The sequence below is a fragment of the Aquarana catesbeiana genome, linkage group LG01 (assembly GCF_042186555.1).
Source record: "Aquarana catesbeiana isolate 2022-GZ linkage group LG01, ASM4218655v1, whole genome shotgun sequence".
NCBI lineage: Eukaryota > Metazoa > Chordata > Amphibia > Anura > Ranidae > Aquarana > Aquarana catesbeiana.
Window position 1 is genome coordinate 201,259,318 of NC_133324.1, and position 17,322 is coordinate 201,276,639.

At 42.5% G+C, this 17,322-nt stretch overlaps 1 protein-coding gene across 3 annotated transcripts in view; it reads left to right on the forward strand.

Moving 5' to 3' along the window:
* TNFAIP8 (TNF alpha induced protein 8) overlaps positions 1-17,322 on the forward strand; it is a 150,399-nt gene that overhangs the window by 78,657 nt on the left and 54,420 nt on the right. The window contains exon 1 of one of the 3 annotated variants that reach the window (XM_073624670.1): positions 13,491-13,636. The exons of the other annotated variants lie outside the window; for them this stretch is intronic. Coding sequence (XP_073480771.1) covers positions 13,624-13,636 — 13 coding nt within the window. The 5' untranslated portion in view covers positions 13,491-13,623. Of the gene's footprint in view, positions 1-13,490; positions 13,637-17,322 lie in introns of those variants that run through there. 3 annotated transcript variants of the gene reach the window in all.

Genomic DNA, 17,322 nt, shown 5'->3' on the forward strand with positions numbered 1-17,322 from the left:
CTAGCAATTGACTAAAAATAATTGATTAACTGTACCAAAACCAAATCATAAATAATCTATACAAATACTAGTGAATGTGAGAAATGTGTAAGAAATATTGATAATATATACCATACACAATTAGCCGCACACTGGATGAAATCGTGCATGAAATGCACTAATAAGAAAAAAATATATACAAAGTGAGAAAGGACAAATCGCAAATATATGTGATGAACAAGCGCGACTATGAAGTGATATAGTGTCATTAAACTAATACAAAAATTATATAAAATAAAAGCACTCTCATAAATAGTGAATGACAATGAAGTGAGCCTCTAAACAATCATAGACGCCAAGTAAAAAAATGAAACAAAACAGTCAATTGCATCCAAATTTACAAATGATGGAATATCCATAGCTTTAAGAAACTCCTTCACAGAAGGGACAGATGGCAGACTTCCAGCATATTCATCCGCAGGATGATAAATGGCTACCGATATGAAGACCGGCATGCAGAGCGTGAAGACTAACGCCCTGGGGGAGGGGCGAAACGCGTCGACGTAACATCCTGCCTACGCCTGCTAACCAGTACCAGTGACATCACTTCCTGTTTTGGTGGAACGCACGCCGATCAGCGGCGAACCGACCAACTATGTGAATGCCTGCTCTGCATGCCGGTCTTCATATCGGTAGCCATTTATCATCCTGCGGATGAATATGCTGGAAGTCTGCCATCTGTCCCTTCTGTGAAGGAGTTTCTTAAAGCTATGGATATTCCATCATTTGTAAATTTGGATGCAATTGACTGTTTTGTTTCATTTTTTTACTTGGCGTCTATGATTGTTTAGAGGCTCACTTCATTGTCATTCACTATTTATGAGAGTGCTTTTATTTTATATAATTTTTGTATTAGTTTAATGACACTATATCACTTCATAGTCGCGCTTGTTCATCACATATATTTGCGATTTGTCCTTTCTCACTTTGTATATATTTTTTTCTTATTAGTGCATTTCATGCACGATTTCACCCAGTGTGCGGCTAATTGTGTATGGTATATATTATCAATATTTCTTACACATTTCTCACATTCACTAGTATTTGTATAGATTATTTATGATTTGGTTCTGGGTTTAGTAACACTTTAGAAGACAGATATTTATTTAGTGAGTGTGTTTGTGTGGTTTTTTTTTTTTCTTCTTTTTGTGTAAGATTGATGAAGCGTGTCCTTTTTTTCTTAAAGGAGAAGTCCAGCCTAAGCTTGTTTGGCTGGGCTTCTTCTCCGGGTCACAGGAGTGTAATTCATTTTGCACTCCTGTGACCCGTTTTCAGCAGAGAGAGGTCTGAAGTCACAAAAATCAGTCCAGGAACTGCATCATCGTGACAAAGCCTGGATCTGCCAGCTGCCTGGACTGATACCCATCTCAGCCTCTCATTGGACCGATGCTGCATCCACCTATGTAAGTATGAAACGTGCTTCCCTTTTTAATCTTAAAGCGGGGTTCCACCCAAATTTTGAACATTATCTCTATGCATTCTCTTCCTTGCCTAGATGCTGTCATGCTGTGTAAAAAAATTTAAATCGCCGTAATTACCTTTTTTTTTTCTAATCTTCTTAGCACTTCCTGGTTTTTCCTCCCATGGGAGTAGGCGTGTTTCTAGCCTCTCCCAGACCTCCCACAGTCCCCTGGGAGCTAGTCTCAGGCTTCCCAGCATGCATTGCACAACATCTCGGTGAATGCTGGGAGCACAGCATTCACTGCATCCAGGAAATACATGCTTGTGGGCTTCAAATGCCCACAATGAAGATGGAAACCGCCTTCAGTGAATTTTATAAGTTATTCTTTACAAGGAAATCAGACACAGGCGGACTTATTACACAGAACATGTGAGTAGATAATCATGAGAAGAAAAGTTTGTGAATGAACTCCAAAAAAAAAAAACGATAGATAGGTGGACCCCCGCTTTAATTGTGTTTATGTCAACTTAAGAAAAATGTCCAACACAGCAGATCTATTCACCGTTGTGACCACAGAAAAAAAAAAAATGTTTGTATTTTTAACATGACTTTTAGTTGTTTGAGTCTCCTATTGTCTACAGAAAAGTTCAATGGAGGTTTTATTTTTGTTTCTTTTTGCCAACATATTAATGAAAGACCTTTTTTGAAGTAGAACTTTGTAACTGTGGGTCTGTTATTTTCCAAACACAAAATACCTTGATGCAAGCTTTTTATTTTGTTACTTTTTAACTAGTTCTTGTATTGTGCATCTCTTACTCATTAAACTATGTTTAGCATTTACAATTGTTCTCTTTTTATTATCAATTTCAGAGAAGTGTAGAAAGGTCAGGTAAAATCTTACTGGCAAGAAGTATTCTTTATTCTGGCAGATAGGATCAGGTATCCTCCTGCTTTTTTCTTGTATTTTTTTTTAGATCCTTAGAAAATGTTTTATTAAAACTGGAACAGAAAATAATATAGCAAAAATAAGATGTTGTCCTCTTACATAAGAGGAGGGGGATTGTAAAAAAAATCCCTTTTTTATTTAAATTATTTTTTTCCTAATTCTTACACATTTCACTTCTTGCATCTTCGCCTGTGTGGGGATGATGTATCCATATGCAGGTCTGTAGGAACTGGCAGAGAATAACCGTGTGTTTTGCACATTAAAAAAAAAAAAAAATCCCATGAAACCCCTACAAATACAAAGGAAGCTGCCGGCCTCTGTCAGTCTATGGGACCGGACAAAGACACTTTCTATGAGTCGCTGTCAGGTCTAATAGACCTGGGCATTTCTGCACATGCATTCGACATCGGTCCAGAATGGCAGTATGGGGGCTGAAAGAACGATGGTGGATTCATGAGCGTATTTTTATTTATAGAGCAACAATTCACATGAGCTAGAAATAATGTTTTAGCTAGGTTGGTGAAGTTGCACTTTAGGCCCCTTTCAGACTGGGGCGGTGGGGGCGTCGGCGGTACAACAGCGCTATTTTTAGCGCTGCTGTACCGTCGTTCTTGCAGCGGTATTCGGGCGCTAGAGGTTCAGTTTTAACCCCCGCTGGCGGCCGAAAAAGGGTTAAATCCGCTCGTACAGAGCGACTATAGCCGCGGTATTACCGCGGTATAGCCGCGCTGTCCCATTGATTTCAATGGGCAGGAGCGGTGAATACACCGCTCCTTCACTGCTCCAAAGAAGTGGCTCGCAGGACTTTTTTTACCGTCCTGCGAGCGCACAGCTTCAGTGTGAAAGCCCTCGGGCTTTCACACTGAACAAAGAGCGGAGGCTGTTTAGGGGCGGTTTTCAGGCGGTATTTTTAGCGCAATACCGCCTGAAAACCGCTCCAGTGTGAAAGGGGCCTAAAAGCGGAGGTTTGCTGAAAAAAAAATATTAAAAGCCAGCAGCTACAAATACCGCAGCTGCTGACTTTTAATATATGGTCACTTACCTGTCCAGGGAGCCCGCGGTGTCGGCAGCCGAAGCCGATCCGTCCTTCAGCTCTCGGCTGCTGCCGCCACCAAGCTCAGATAGGAAATAAGGAAGTGAAGCTGTGCGGCTTCATTTCCTGGTTCCCTACTGTGCATGCGCAAGTCGTGCTGCGCGTCCTCTCAGGTCCCTGCTGTATTCTTTGTCTCACAGAATACAGCGGGGGAGGACGGGGTAGGCGGCGGAAGTGGCGTAGGTCACCGAAATCACCACGGTGATCTATGCCAGGAAGTGGGAGCGAATACCTTTTATTAGACAGGTATCTGCTCCCTCCTCCCCCCTGAAAGGTGCCAAATGTGACACCGGAGGGGGGGAGGAACCCAAAAAGTGGAAGTTCCATTTTTGGGTGGAACTCCACTTTTAGGCCCCTTTCACACTTATACGTCTTCAAAGTCGCGCGATTTTACTGCGATATCGCGGCCGCTATTTTGCTGCGATTTTTGACGCGATTTTGCTGCGATTTGGGAGCAGTACTACTTTGTACGACTTTGCCACAACTTTGGCATTAACCAATCTCAGCTTGTGCTTACAAAGTAGTGCTGAAATCATGTCCATATCATTCAGGTACGATTTGCATGCTACTTGAGGGTTTAACATTGAGGTCTATGGAGTACAAATCATATGGAAGTTGGACCAAAGTAGTGCAGGGACTACTTTGAAGTCGGCACGACTTAAAGTTGTGCCAATATGAATGGTAGTCATTGAAAATCATGGAGAATGACTTGTCATACGATTTTGCAGTACAAAATCATGGGGCAAGTCGTATAAGTGTGAAAGGGGCCTAAGTTGTATTTCCTGGCAGAAGCTAACATGGAGTCGGGAAAACAAATAGTACCAGTCTGATGGGGAAATGGAGAATGTGTAGAGCTGATAATAGTAAAGACTGGCAGCAATCTTTGCTTGCATTCCGATAAATTGTCCCTGGATATCAGTAGAACTTGAAGTGGAACAGACATCATACAATTAAATTAAAACAAAGGTGGTGATCAACTTGAAAATAATAGAGGGCTCAAGTGTTGCCCTCAACCCTTCCAGAAGGCCTCCCAAATATTCTATTCCTACTGCATTTTTTTTTTTTTTTTTTTTTTTTGCAGTTGGAGGCTCCCTGCACACTAGCTTAAAAATGCTACCAGCAGCTTTCAAGAATTTTTTTCTGCTCCTAGAAGCAAATAGAATAACACTATGGGGTTGATTTACTAAAACTGGAGAGTGCAAAAATTGGTGCAACTCTGATTAGAAACCAATCAGCTTCCAGGTTTATTGTCAAAGCTTAATTGAACAAACTGAAGTTAGAAGCTGATTGGCTACCATGCACAGATGCACCAGATTCTGAATGCACCAGTTTTAGTAAATCCCCCCCCCCCCCCCCCCCCAAATGTGTCCATGCACATTTTTTAGTCTAGAGGTGTTTTTTAAGCTTCAGCGTTTACAAGCAGGAAAAACAAAATGTTTTTCTTGCGGTTTTTGGGAGCTATTTGCCGGCAGTTTTGTTTTTTGTCTACATTCAGCTGTCAGCGGGGAGTTGTCAGTTGTTAAGGGCGCGGGACCACTCCCTTTTTTTTTTTTTTTTTTTTTTTTTTTAAGTGGTTGTAAAGTCCGGATAATAACTGCCATGCCCTTTTGTTTTATCAAGAGCTAAAGTACTGTGTGTCTGTTTTTTTTTTCTTTTAAATTCTAATCCTAAATACCTTCTTACATCACCGAAGTGCGGTCATGTGACCTTCCGCTGCTCTCCTTCCCCGATCTAAGGAATGCGGAGAAAGGGACTGAGATAGCTCTCTAACAGCAGACAGCCAGCAGAAAAAGGTCATGTGACCGCACAGCGGTGCTGTGAGAGAAGGTATTTAGAATTAAAAAAAAAAAGAAAGAAACAGACCCAGTACTTTAGATCTTGATAAAACAGAGGGGATTGCAGTTATTTATAAATGGTATTTTCAAGCCAAAGGGAAGAGCAGCAGGAGGGGAGGGGTGGGGAGGAGATTGGCTCTCACACACAGGCTTGGGAACTGACAGGCAGGGGTAGAGGGAGAGACTCAGAGCAAACCGTGGGATGATGGAGGCACATAAACTGACCATGGATCAGCAGGACACAGGAATAGGCAGGATCAACCAAATATTTTATATCCTAGAGAGGGAAAAATTACACTTCACAAGCACTGCTGTTTAACATGCTTTAAAGGAATAGGATCCTTTTTTTTTTTTTTTGCCAGCGTTTTTACGTCTTTTTTTTTTTTTTTCAGCTTTTGGTGTGCATGGAGCCTATAATGGCAATAATAAGCCCTAACAATGGTATCAGTGGACAAAATAACTGGTGTCCGTTAACGAAATAATAAACTGTTAACTAACACACACACACACACACACACACACACACACACCCCCTCCAACTCTTCCCTCCTTCTGGCATTGGTAAATATAGCAGTGAAAGTTAATCGCCCCTCCCCCTTTCCCAGTCATTAGATATGGTAGCTTCACAGGTTTTCATTTTCAGGTTAGGAGAATTTTCAGCTAGTAAATAAACCTGTTAGTATCTTTTATAACTACCTGTGAGCTGAAAGGAAAGCACAAACATTATCTTCCTTCTATAAACTACTAATCTCCCTACCCCCAGTGATGGAGATGAAGAGCGGAAGACCTGTTTGAAGTCCAGCATGGCTAATAACCACGGCTCATTCCACAGATATGGTGTATCAAATAAACATAGCCACCTTTTAGAACAGAAAGTGTTATTCGCAGGGTTACAACCTGAAAATAAAGGAAAGTAGCCTGAAAAAAGAAAACTAATGGTCACCTCATTTAAAACATATCTATGGTCAAAATGAAAAATCCTATATTCATTTCTACATTGTACCATATTTCAATTATTTCTAGCCTACTCCTATTAATCTGAACAGTTCTGGAGTTTATAAACTTGGTGATGATCCTATACATTTACTCCCTTAAATTCTATGACCCTTATTCACTATGCCCTGTGAGTAGGAACCGCTGTGTCACACATTTCACAGAGCCTGTCAAAAGTAAACAGCAGAGGAGATGCTGCAAAGGATGCAGGGAAGGCCTGCAGAAAGGCAGAAATTACAACAGGAAAGGAGATTTATTAAGTAAGCTGATATTTGATTACCAAAAATAACTGTTGTTTATATTGTTAATAAAATGCTGATGTTCTAAAATGATAGTGTATGCTGTGACCATAGAACTCCTTTAGGGACTGGCAATCTGCAATATATAACCTTTTTGTTTTTGGATATGATTTATATATGCTTTAGCTTGTTTCTCTTAAACTTGACTTGCTTTGAAATTTCAAGGTATTACAAACTAAGCTTAAAGCGGAGTTCCACCCAAAAATGCAACTTCCGCTTTAAGTACTTGTGACTCCCTGACATGCCACATTTGGCATGTCATTTTTTTGGTGGGGCGCCCACACTTGCAATGCCAGCGCGGCAGAGAGAAGGGGGAGAGAACCGAGACTTCGGGTGGCCACATCACTGGACGGTTGGACAGGTGAGTGTCTGTTTATTAAAAGTCAGCAGCTACACTTTTTGTAGCTGCTGACTTTTAAATGGGTGGAACTCCGCTTTAAAACTGCTAACTACTGTGTAAAGGAAAGATGCACATAACTTGCTATTCTCAGGGTGCTTCGGTCCCGTTATGCGATCGGCTCCCAGCAGCCAGCTTCACGGGAGAGGAGGGACAGCCGACAACAAATGCCCTATAGTAAGCTTATGAGTGACGTCCCCACCCAGGCATTCCTTCTGTTGTCAGCAAGCGCCTTTCCCCCCTGAAGCCAGCCGCTGGGGAGATCATGTGACCAGACTGGAGCACCCAGAGAAATAGGCAAGTACAGTATAATACATCAAACCTGCAGGTAAGTATACGTCTAATTTTTTTCTTTACGGATAACTTTTACACCTGCTAATAGCAGATGAATAGGGGGAGAGGGTCTGAACAGTGTATGCAAGGTACACTTTTAAAGCTGAACTTTAAGGAAATCAGCTACCTTTTACAATGTGCTGGATTACTAGAGGTCAAGCAGAATTGCATGCAAAACTTTTTTCATTTTGGATAGATTAAGGGAGGGTCATAACCCTTGTCAGTTTTTTTTTTTTGCCCTGTGTGTCCCATTGGGGAGATTTCCCCAATGACCAGACAGCACACTTTCTGTCTCAAAGCCAAAACAGGAAGTGAGAGGAAATCCCTGCAACTTAAAGGGGTTGTGAACCCTTGAGTTTTTTCACCTTAATGCATTCTTTATGCATTAAGGTGAAAAACCTTCTGTAGTGCAGCAGCCCCCCAGAGCCCCCATTTTACTTGAACGTTCAAGCGACAGGGACGAGCACAGCAGTTCCAGTCGCTGTCCCGGATCCTCATTGGATAGATTCATAGCAGCAGGAGCCAATGGAGGCAGCAGCAGTACTTGGGAGCGTGCCTGCATGAGTATTCCCTTGGAAATCGGCTCTCCGTGGGCGCACCTGAGAAGAGGAGGAGCCAGGAACGCTGTGGGGGGACCCCAGAAGAGGAGGATTGGGGCCGCTCTGTGCAAAGCCCTTGCAAAACTCTGTTATTGGTTAGATTACTTAAACCAAACTGATTTGCATGTGTGTATAAAAATAACTGATTAATGTTACTTTTAACAGGTGAGGCTGGTATTGAAAATAGACTGTGTACATTTTCCTTTAAAAGGAATTCCAGTGTTGTACTATTTTTAAAATAGCAGGACAGGAGAGAACAAGGTCAGAAGGTTGCTACAATTGGAGATGACGGCCCTAATGGAATATTTAGAAGAACGTCTGTTTGTTTTCCAAACACAAAGGGTCGGAACATATTTACCAGTAAACAGAGAAGAACCAAAACGGTCATAAAAATTTGTGGTCACACAAAGCTCTTAATCCCAGTGTTTTTATAACAGGCACAACATGTTTTTTTGTTTCTGGTCATTTAAATTATCATAAGGAGTCAGATTACTAACAACAGTATTATCATTTTTTAGACTACTTTAACACTGAGGCAGTTTTCAGGTGTTTTAGCACTAAAAATAGCGCCTGTGAAGCACCTGAAAACTGCCTCTCATGCCTCCCAATTGTAAAAGCCCAAGCGCACCGCTTGCGGGACAGGAAAAAAAGTACTGCAAGCAGCATCTTTGGGGCGGTGGGAATGAATGGGCAGCGCTTGAAAAGCGATTTGAAAGCGCTGTAACACGGGCGCTTTTAACCCCTTCTTGGGGGTTAAAAACGTGCTGCTTAAACAGCGGTGAAACGGCGCTTTACCGCTAACTGCCCCGCCGCTACAGTGTGAAAGCAGCCTTACTATAAAGTGGCACCACTGTTTGTAGGCTGGAGCAAATCTTTTTTTAGTCTTTGATAGAGGGGTAGGGTTTGAACCTCTGTTACATTGTCATTGCTCTCTGTGTCCCCTTGTTGAGATCTCTTTGTTGTGGAAATTATCTTTCCAACAGGGACAGTGACAAAATCTTGAGCTTCATGTAATTTAAAAAGTGCTTGCTGTTTTTATTCATTTTTAGACTAGGTTCACATGCCATGTAGGAACGCACGCAAAATCATGTGCATTTCCACAACAGGCAAAGAAAGCGCACCCCTTTTGCAGGAACATGGTGATGCCATTAATTCTTAATAGCCAATGGCCTTTGGCCAGTGCCATTGTTTTTAATGGCAACCAATGTGCCTTGCTAATGTGTGTGGATATGCAGTCCAAAACGCATAGCAACAAAGTACCATATATTTTGGAATTGTGTTTCATTGGTGGTTTTTTCGCACATAGGACAGCCTTTTGATATGAACGCAAAGCCCAAAAACTAGTGCGCACTGTTGCACCTGCACAGGTGTGAACAGAGCCTGGCTGCATGGATCGAAATCCATCCGGTTCAGCAGGGATTAGTTGAGATTTGATCCATCTATGGGCAGGTTGATTGTACCCAAGATAATTGGTGGTGGAAGGAAAGTAAATGTAATAATCCTATGGGCTGCTTTAAGCCCAGTACACACGGGCTGATTATCGGGCAGTATTGGCCAGTTTAAAAGAAACCAGCTGACATTCAGTCTGTGTGTATGGCCAGAGCCGCTGATGGAAATCATGGGGCCTGTCACGATTATGCACGCCCACGGCGACTAGCTAACTGCGACGTGCGTTCCGTGACCGGGGTATATGAGGAACTAAGGGAATATGGGGGGTACTTCTACTGAGCATGTAAGACTGGCTGTGGTACTTTCACAGCCTGCTCTACCTTTGGCCACCACTAGAGGGAGACTCTACTCCAATCCAGCTAGCTGACCACACACAGGCAGATACGAATCTTACATACAATCTGGTGCACTCTAAGGGTTGGGGAGCAGTCTAGCAATTACTACACACTTCTAGAGTTCCTCCAGCTATCCTGCAAGCTTGAACCCCGGTGTTACTCACTCTTCTCACTGTCCCCACACACCAGACACACAATAAGCTCTAGCCTGCCACCACCCAACAGTTTGTCCGCAGACTGGTCTGCTGAGCCACCACACACACAGATCTCTGTCTGGAAGATCTGTTAGCTTACAATCTGCATGTAATCTGCCAACACGCAGTGCAATTGCATACTGATTGGCACATAACTTAGACCAAGTACTTAGGCACTAAAATACAACCTCTCCAGAGATATGAGTCCTAGCTCAGTACACAGAAGTCACTTATTAATTTTATCATTTAATATCCCAAAAGTGGGCAGTGCATAAAAGATATACAAAGAAAAAGGATTTACCAAAAAAGATACAAAAAATACAGAAAGACACATAATTGGCAATTTGCTATGAAAATAAAAAGGGATTAAAACAGAAATAAACTTTACCAAAGTCTATACTTTTAGTAGAAGCATACTGGAACATGTGAGAACTCCCCAGTTTTGAACTGGCTTAGTGGAAGAACAATGTCCATATCTCAGGCTACCCAATTTATTGAAATATGGATGTGGGCTGGATTCTAGCCCTTGGCCAATCAACCCTGGGGGGTGTTCCTGTCTCAGCCCACAAATGTTTTGTGTTCTGAAATTACCAGAGTCGAATTGGCCCAGAACGGCGCTGATTGCAGGGTCATGGACAGGATTTCCGATACCAGCTCATCAGTCCGATCGCGACAGTACCAATTACTGCCTGCCTGCCGCAATCAGGCTCCATATAACGATTTTGTTTGGTTCTCTAGGATTCCACACATGCTAAAAATTGAGTTACATGTACACATAACCCATCACGTGTACGATCAAAAGAAATTATTTTCATCTCTCTGCCGCTAATATTTTAGCTTTTATGAGAGATAAAATAGGTTCCTTAGATCTTTTGATATTAATCAAAGTTTGCAGACCGTGTAGCCAAGATGACTAGCAGTTTTCTTTGAAGCCTCAGGAAGGTGGCAATCTCTGTTTACTCTAATGGGAACTTTTATTGGCATCTAGGGGTCACTTCAATCCTAGAAACTGGCTCTGTCCTTTTCAAATGCCAATGAAAGAACATATGTGGATGACTAATATATTGAATACTATATTTTTAATAAATCAGAATTAAACTACATCTACATATACACTACTAATACAGATAACATCACATCTCGCTAAGGCAAAACTATCCTACGCTTACATTTTCAATACAGGGCCCCGTACAGCCTACCTGACGGGGCCCCCTTCAGCTCCACCCCTGGTCCTGCCCCTGATCACTCCTTCAGCCCCACCCTTGGCCCCTCCCTAGACCCCGCCTTGAAACAAAGTGCAGGCTTGTCTTCTAGTGATAGACAAAGCCGCCAATGCCATAATATATTGCAGACAGTGCCACCTATGCCGCCAATGCCATAATGTACTGTAGACCGTGCCGCCAATGCCATTGGCAGCATAGGTGGCACTGTCTATGCAGGCAGCATGGGTGGCACTGTCTGCAGCACATTATGGCATCGGCGGCATGGATGGCACTGTCTGCAGCACATTATGGCATGGGTGGCACTGTCTGCAGAACATTATGGTTGGTCCATAACGCATGTGCTGCCTGCAGAGATGGTGCTGTCAATGCAATAATGTATAGATGCTGCTGCAGACACAGTGATATAGTAGATCTTGAATCGCCCCCTCAAGCACACACCTGTGTTAGCCAGGCCCCATGAGCCACTTCCTCTCTGATCCTGCTGCTGCTGCCTGGAGTGTCAGTCACAAACAATTTTAGACGTCTGCTGCTTCCTTCTTCTGACGCCGATGCCGTTCGCCCTCACCACTTATCAGTCTGTCTGTCTCAGGCCGAGTGGAGAACAGAGCAGAGTGCCATGAGCAGAGGGAGAGGAATCACTCCGCCAGGGAAGGCAAATTATGCAGGCCGGGACTTGAGCCAGCATGAGGAGCAGGCATGGAAGAGACATGCGCCGAAACTGAAGAAATAGTCCCTCCCTCCCACCCACAAGAACATCAGTACGGAGGTGGCAAAAAAAAATAACACCTAAAAAGTCGAAGGGTGGGGGTAGAGGTCGGCTGATGATGGGTCATGGGGTGCTGGCTGAAGGAATATTTTTTTATTCTGCATCAACTCAGTCTCTGTGCAGATTGCCCGGGCCCGGTACAACAGGGCCAGCTGTACTGCCTATCAGTGGCCTTGTGTATGGCAGGCAGTCCGACAGCAGCCGGCCAAACATTCGGCTTCTTTCGAAGGGGCATGACCGAAAAAGGTCTGCCGATCTGCACCGGTGTGGTTGGGAGAAGAGATCTCTGCACGAACAGGGAATAGTTAGCACACTGGCACCTCCCAAGCTTTTCGTTTTGGCCCGCTGAGTTGAACGGAAAAAAAAAACTGGTGGCGTGTACCAAGCTTTAGAGAGATTTCCCTTTGCTTTACTTTCTGTCAGGTGACCATATAAAAAGTGATGGAAAATCTCATCAGTAGGGATACCGAAGGCAACAAATCTTAACCCACTCACCCAAAACTTAATACAAACGTTGTTACAGCCGTTTCAAAGTGAAATGTGTTAAAAGTCAATGAATTTTATATTCCATGTTTGGTAGACAGCGCTTAATTAAATGAATCTTCTCAATTGGTATTCATGTTTTAAAAAACGTATACAAAATTTATTATATAGTATATGTACGTATTGTTAGCTATACTTACATATGCAGGCACTCTTCTTTCTTTGCAGGGCAACAAAATGGTTGTGATTACAATTGTTCCCCATAATGCACATCTATAAGTCAGCCAATCCATTAAAACAAAGTACTGCCTACGTAGCTGACTTGTTATCTCAACAGCTTTTACGTAATTAGGAGAGGTCATAGCAGCCAATCTGTATTAAATTATAATAACAAAGGTATGGAAGAACAAGCATCTGCAAACTTGAGTCACATCAAAGCTTATTGTAAGCAAAATATGTTTACTTTTCCTGTGAGCTGCCCATACTTGGAAGACATTGGGTGTGTTTCAAAGCAAAAATGTACCCAACACTACTGGTACGTGTGACCGTTTTTTCAAATACCTTTTAACAGGGTGGATTTGATTTAAATCAAGTCGAATTAAATCGCGATTTAGCCCAGGTTCACATTGCTGCAGGATTGATTTCATTCCCGCATGTCAGTCCAACAGTTTCAGAAACATCTGTGCGGTTTCCTGCACAGATGTCTGTTGAAATCGCACCTGAAATCGTAAAAAGCAGTACAGAAACTACTTTTGGGAATCGGTGTGGCGCTGCAAAGTCGGCGTTGCATTGATTCGGACGGTTCCATTGCAAGGAACAATAGCCGCCGATTTGACATGTCAAAGTCAATGCTGTGGGTGGGTGTGTGTGTGTGTGTATGTATGTGTGTGTGTGTATATGTATATATATATATATATATATATATATATATATATATATATATATATATATATATATATAAATTTATATTAATGCTGGTAAAATGTCATATGAAATGATGTGTCTGGTATTGGTTTTGAAATGTAACACCTATGATAGCAAACAAAGTTGCTCTATTCTTTGTTTAGCAAACACGAAATCTGTTTCTATTATGGGTGGTGCAAGTTGGGTTCCTGCTAGTGTGAACAGGTTCTGTGACCTAGGTACTGGAGACTGGTAGCTAATTTAGCACAGAACATTAATAAAGAAAAAGACGGTCCTTGCTTCGTGGTTGCCGACCAGAAAATTACCAAAAGAAATGCTGAAATCATGTAAGTGTTTCATTTGTTTACCTTCATACAGATAGACCTAGTGTTCAAGGGGCAAGACACTGAAGCATTGGAAATTTGTCAAGCAAGAAGGATGTAGTTTTTGAATTGTTTTGGAATTATAGCTCTGTGTTTTTTAACAAGATAACAAATGCTATTTAGCGATTTCACAGAAGATTATAGCGTAAAAAAATTCATAGCAGTGGCTGACAGTTCTACAGTATCGCAGTAGCACAGATTTAAGTAATGAAGTGTTAGTCAAAAATAAAAGGGTAAGGGTATATCAGGAAATACAGTGCAGCACACATACAGCTTAGTACATGTAGTCCTGGACAGGAAAAGAAGGGATTTAAAGTGATTCTAAAGGCAGAAGTTATTTTAACTTTGCTATAGGGGCACTCTATACTATACTTTACAGCTTGCTATAGGGGAATTCTGAAGGCAGGAGGAGCCAGAAGCATCGGCGGGGGACCCCAGAAGTGGAGAATTGGGGCTGCTCTGTGCAAAACCATCATTTAAACAAACAAAAAAATCTGACTTTTACAATCACTTTAAGTGCTCTGTGCAGGGAAGAGCAACACCTGAACCCAGAGAAGCTGGAAGGTAATATTAAGCCATTACAATTGCATTAAGCCCCCTTTCACACCGAGCTGCCTATAGCGTCGGCGGTAAAACGCCGCTATTTTTAGCGGCGTTTTACCGTCGGATTGGCGGCGCATTTCGGCTGCTAGCGGGGGCGAAAGGGTTAAAACCACCCGCAAAGCGCCACAATAGCGGCGTTTTGCCAGCGGTATCCCAGCACTGCCCCATTGATTGGAGGATGTGGAAATGGGGTAAACAGTTCAATCTCTGTATTTGCAGACTATACCAAGGTAAGCAGGGCAATCACTTCTCCGCAGGATGTGGAAACAAAAAAGATCTGAACAAATTAATGAGGTGGGCAACTACATGGCAAATGAGGTTTAATGTAGAAAAATGTAAAATAATGCATTTGGGTGGCCAAAATATGAATGCAATCTATACACTGGGGGGAGAAGCTCTGGGGGAATCTAGGTTTGAAAAGGACCTGGGGGTCCTAGTAGATGATAGGCTCAGCAATGCCAAGTGGCTGCTAACAAAGCAAACTGAATATTGGAATGCATTAAAAAGGGGATCAACTCCAGAGATAAAACGATAATTCTCCCGCGCTAAAAGACTCTGGTCCGGCCTCACCTAGAGTATGTTGTCTAGTTCTGGGCAACTATATGTAACGTCCTTTTCCTTCCCAGGACTACATGTTCCATGAGACATTGCTCCTCACACACTGACTTTCAAATACTCTCAGGGACTTACCTGTATGAGCAGTGTACTGAGCTGCATGTATGCTGCGCTGTGTATACTGACATGTATGGAAGGTGTACAGAGCCGTACGTGTGCTGCAATGTATTTCCTGATATGTAAACAAATAACGTGTTCTTTATGCAGGCTGACCAACTAATTGATTATGAAAAAAGTTGACAACTATTTTCATAATCCATTATGTTGATTAGTTGTTTCAGCCCTATTGGGTATACTTGCTCTGAAATTTATTACGCTCCGCCACTTTAACCCTTTTGCTGCCAAAGCTGTCTGTTTTTTTGCACACATGTCTAACCGCTTGCCGACCGGCTCGCACCGATAAACGTCAGCAGAAGGGCACGTACAGGCAGATTAACGTACCTCTACGTTGCCCTTTAAGAAATGGTTTGCGGGCGCGTTGCGACCCTGAGTGTGATCGCGGGTCCCACAGACTCGATGTTCACGGGTCCACCTGCGATCGTCTCACGGAGAGGAAGAACTGGGAAATGCTAATGTAAACAAGCATTTCCCTGTTCTGCCTAGTGACACTGATCACAGTTCCCTGTGATCGGGAGTGGTGATCAGTGTCATGTCACACATAGCCCATCCCCTCCACAGTTAGAATCACTCCCTAGGACACACTTAACCCCTACAGCACCACCCCTTCACTGCTAGTCACATTTACACAGTAATCAATGCATTTTTAATTGCACTGATCGCTGTATAAATGTGGTCCCAAAATCGCGCCAAAAGTGTCAGATGTGTCCGCCATAATGTTGCAGTCATGATAAAAATCACTGATCACCGCCATTACTAGTAAAAAAAAATTATTAATAAAAATGCCAAACTATCCCCTATTTTGTAGACGCTATAACTTTTGCGCAAACCAATCAATAAATGCTTATTGCAATTTTTTTTTTTACCAAAAATATGTAGAAGAATACATATCAGCCTAAACTGAGGGAAAAAAATGTTTTGTAATATATTTTTTGGGGGTCTTTATTATAGCAAAAATTTAAAATTAATGCTTTTTTTTTCAAAATTGTCTCTATTTTTTTGTTTATAGCGCAAAAAATAAAAACCGCAGAGGTGATCAAATACCACCAAAAGAAAGCTCTATTTATGGGGAAAAAAGGACATCAATTTTGTTTGGGAGCCTCATCGCAAGACTGCGCAATTATCAGTTAAAGCAACGCAATGCCGAATCGCAAAAAGTGCTCTGGTCTTTGGGCAACCAAATGGTCCAGGGCTTAACTGGTTAACCTCTTGCTTTCTGGGCACTTGAACCCTCCTCCTGCCCAGACTAATTTTTAGCTTTCAGCGCTGTCACACTTGACAATTGCGCGGTCATGCTACACTTTACTCAAATGAAATTTTTATCATTTTTTTCAGACCAATGGAGCTTTCTTTTGGTGGTATTTAATCACCCCTTGGGTTTTTATTTTTTGCTAAACAAATAAAAAAAGACAAATGTTTGAGAAAAAAAAACAAACATGTTTCATAGTTTGTTATAAAATTTTGCAAACGGGTCATTTTTCTCCTTCATTGATATTCGCTGATGAGGCGGCACTGATGGGCACAGATAAGGCGACACTGATGGGCACAGATAAGGCGACACTGATGGGCACAGATAAGGCGACACTGATGGGCACAGATAAGGCGACACTGATGGGAGGCACTGATGGGCACTGGTAGGTGGTATTGATAGGCAGCACTGGTGATGAGGCACTGATGGGTGGTGCTATGGGCACTGGTAGGCGACACAGAAGCCTCTGCAGAGGCTCTCCACGATAGAGACTGATGTCCCTCTCACAGCCGCCGGTGATCGGCTTTATTTTTTCTCCTCACGCTACCAGCAGGAGGAGAAAAAAATAGCCGATTACCAGCTCTGTTTACATCACATGAACAGCTGTCATTGGCTGACAGCTGATCACGTGGTAAGGGGGTGGGATCAACCCCTTACTCTGATCTGTGATCAGCCGAGTCTCATAGACTCGCTGATCACAGAGCGCGCCACGCGCGCCCTGCAGGGGGCACGCTGGACGCCCTCCTGGCAAATTGGGTCCGCGCTGTAGCCGTCTTTCGGCTATAGCGTGGACGGGAGGTGGTTAAAAAAAAAATCATTTTAGCCCTGAAGATTTCACAAACCCCAAAACATTATATATTTTCTGAAAGCAGACGCCCTAGAGAACAAAATAATTGTTCCAATTTTTTATATCGTATATTCTACCTGCAAAGGTCTAGGAAATGCAACATTTCTGAAAAAATAGTACACTAACGTAAATGCTATAAAGTACTCCAGTTTTTTTTTGGTAAAATGTAAAAGATGGGATTGCACCGAGTAAATACCCAACACGTTATACCTTAAATTT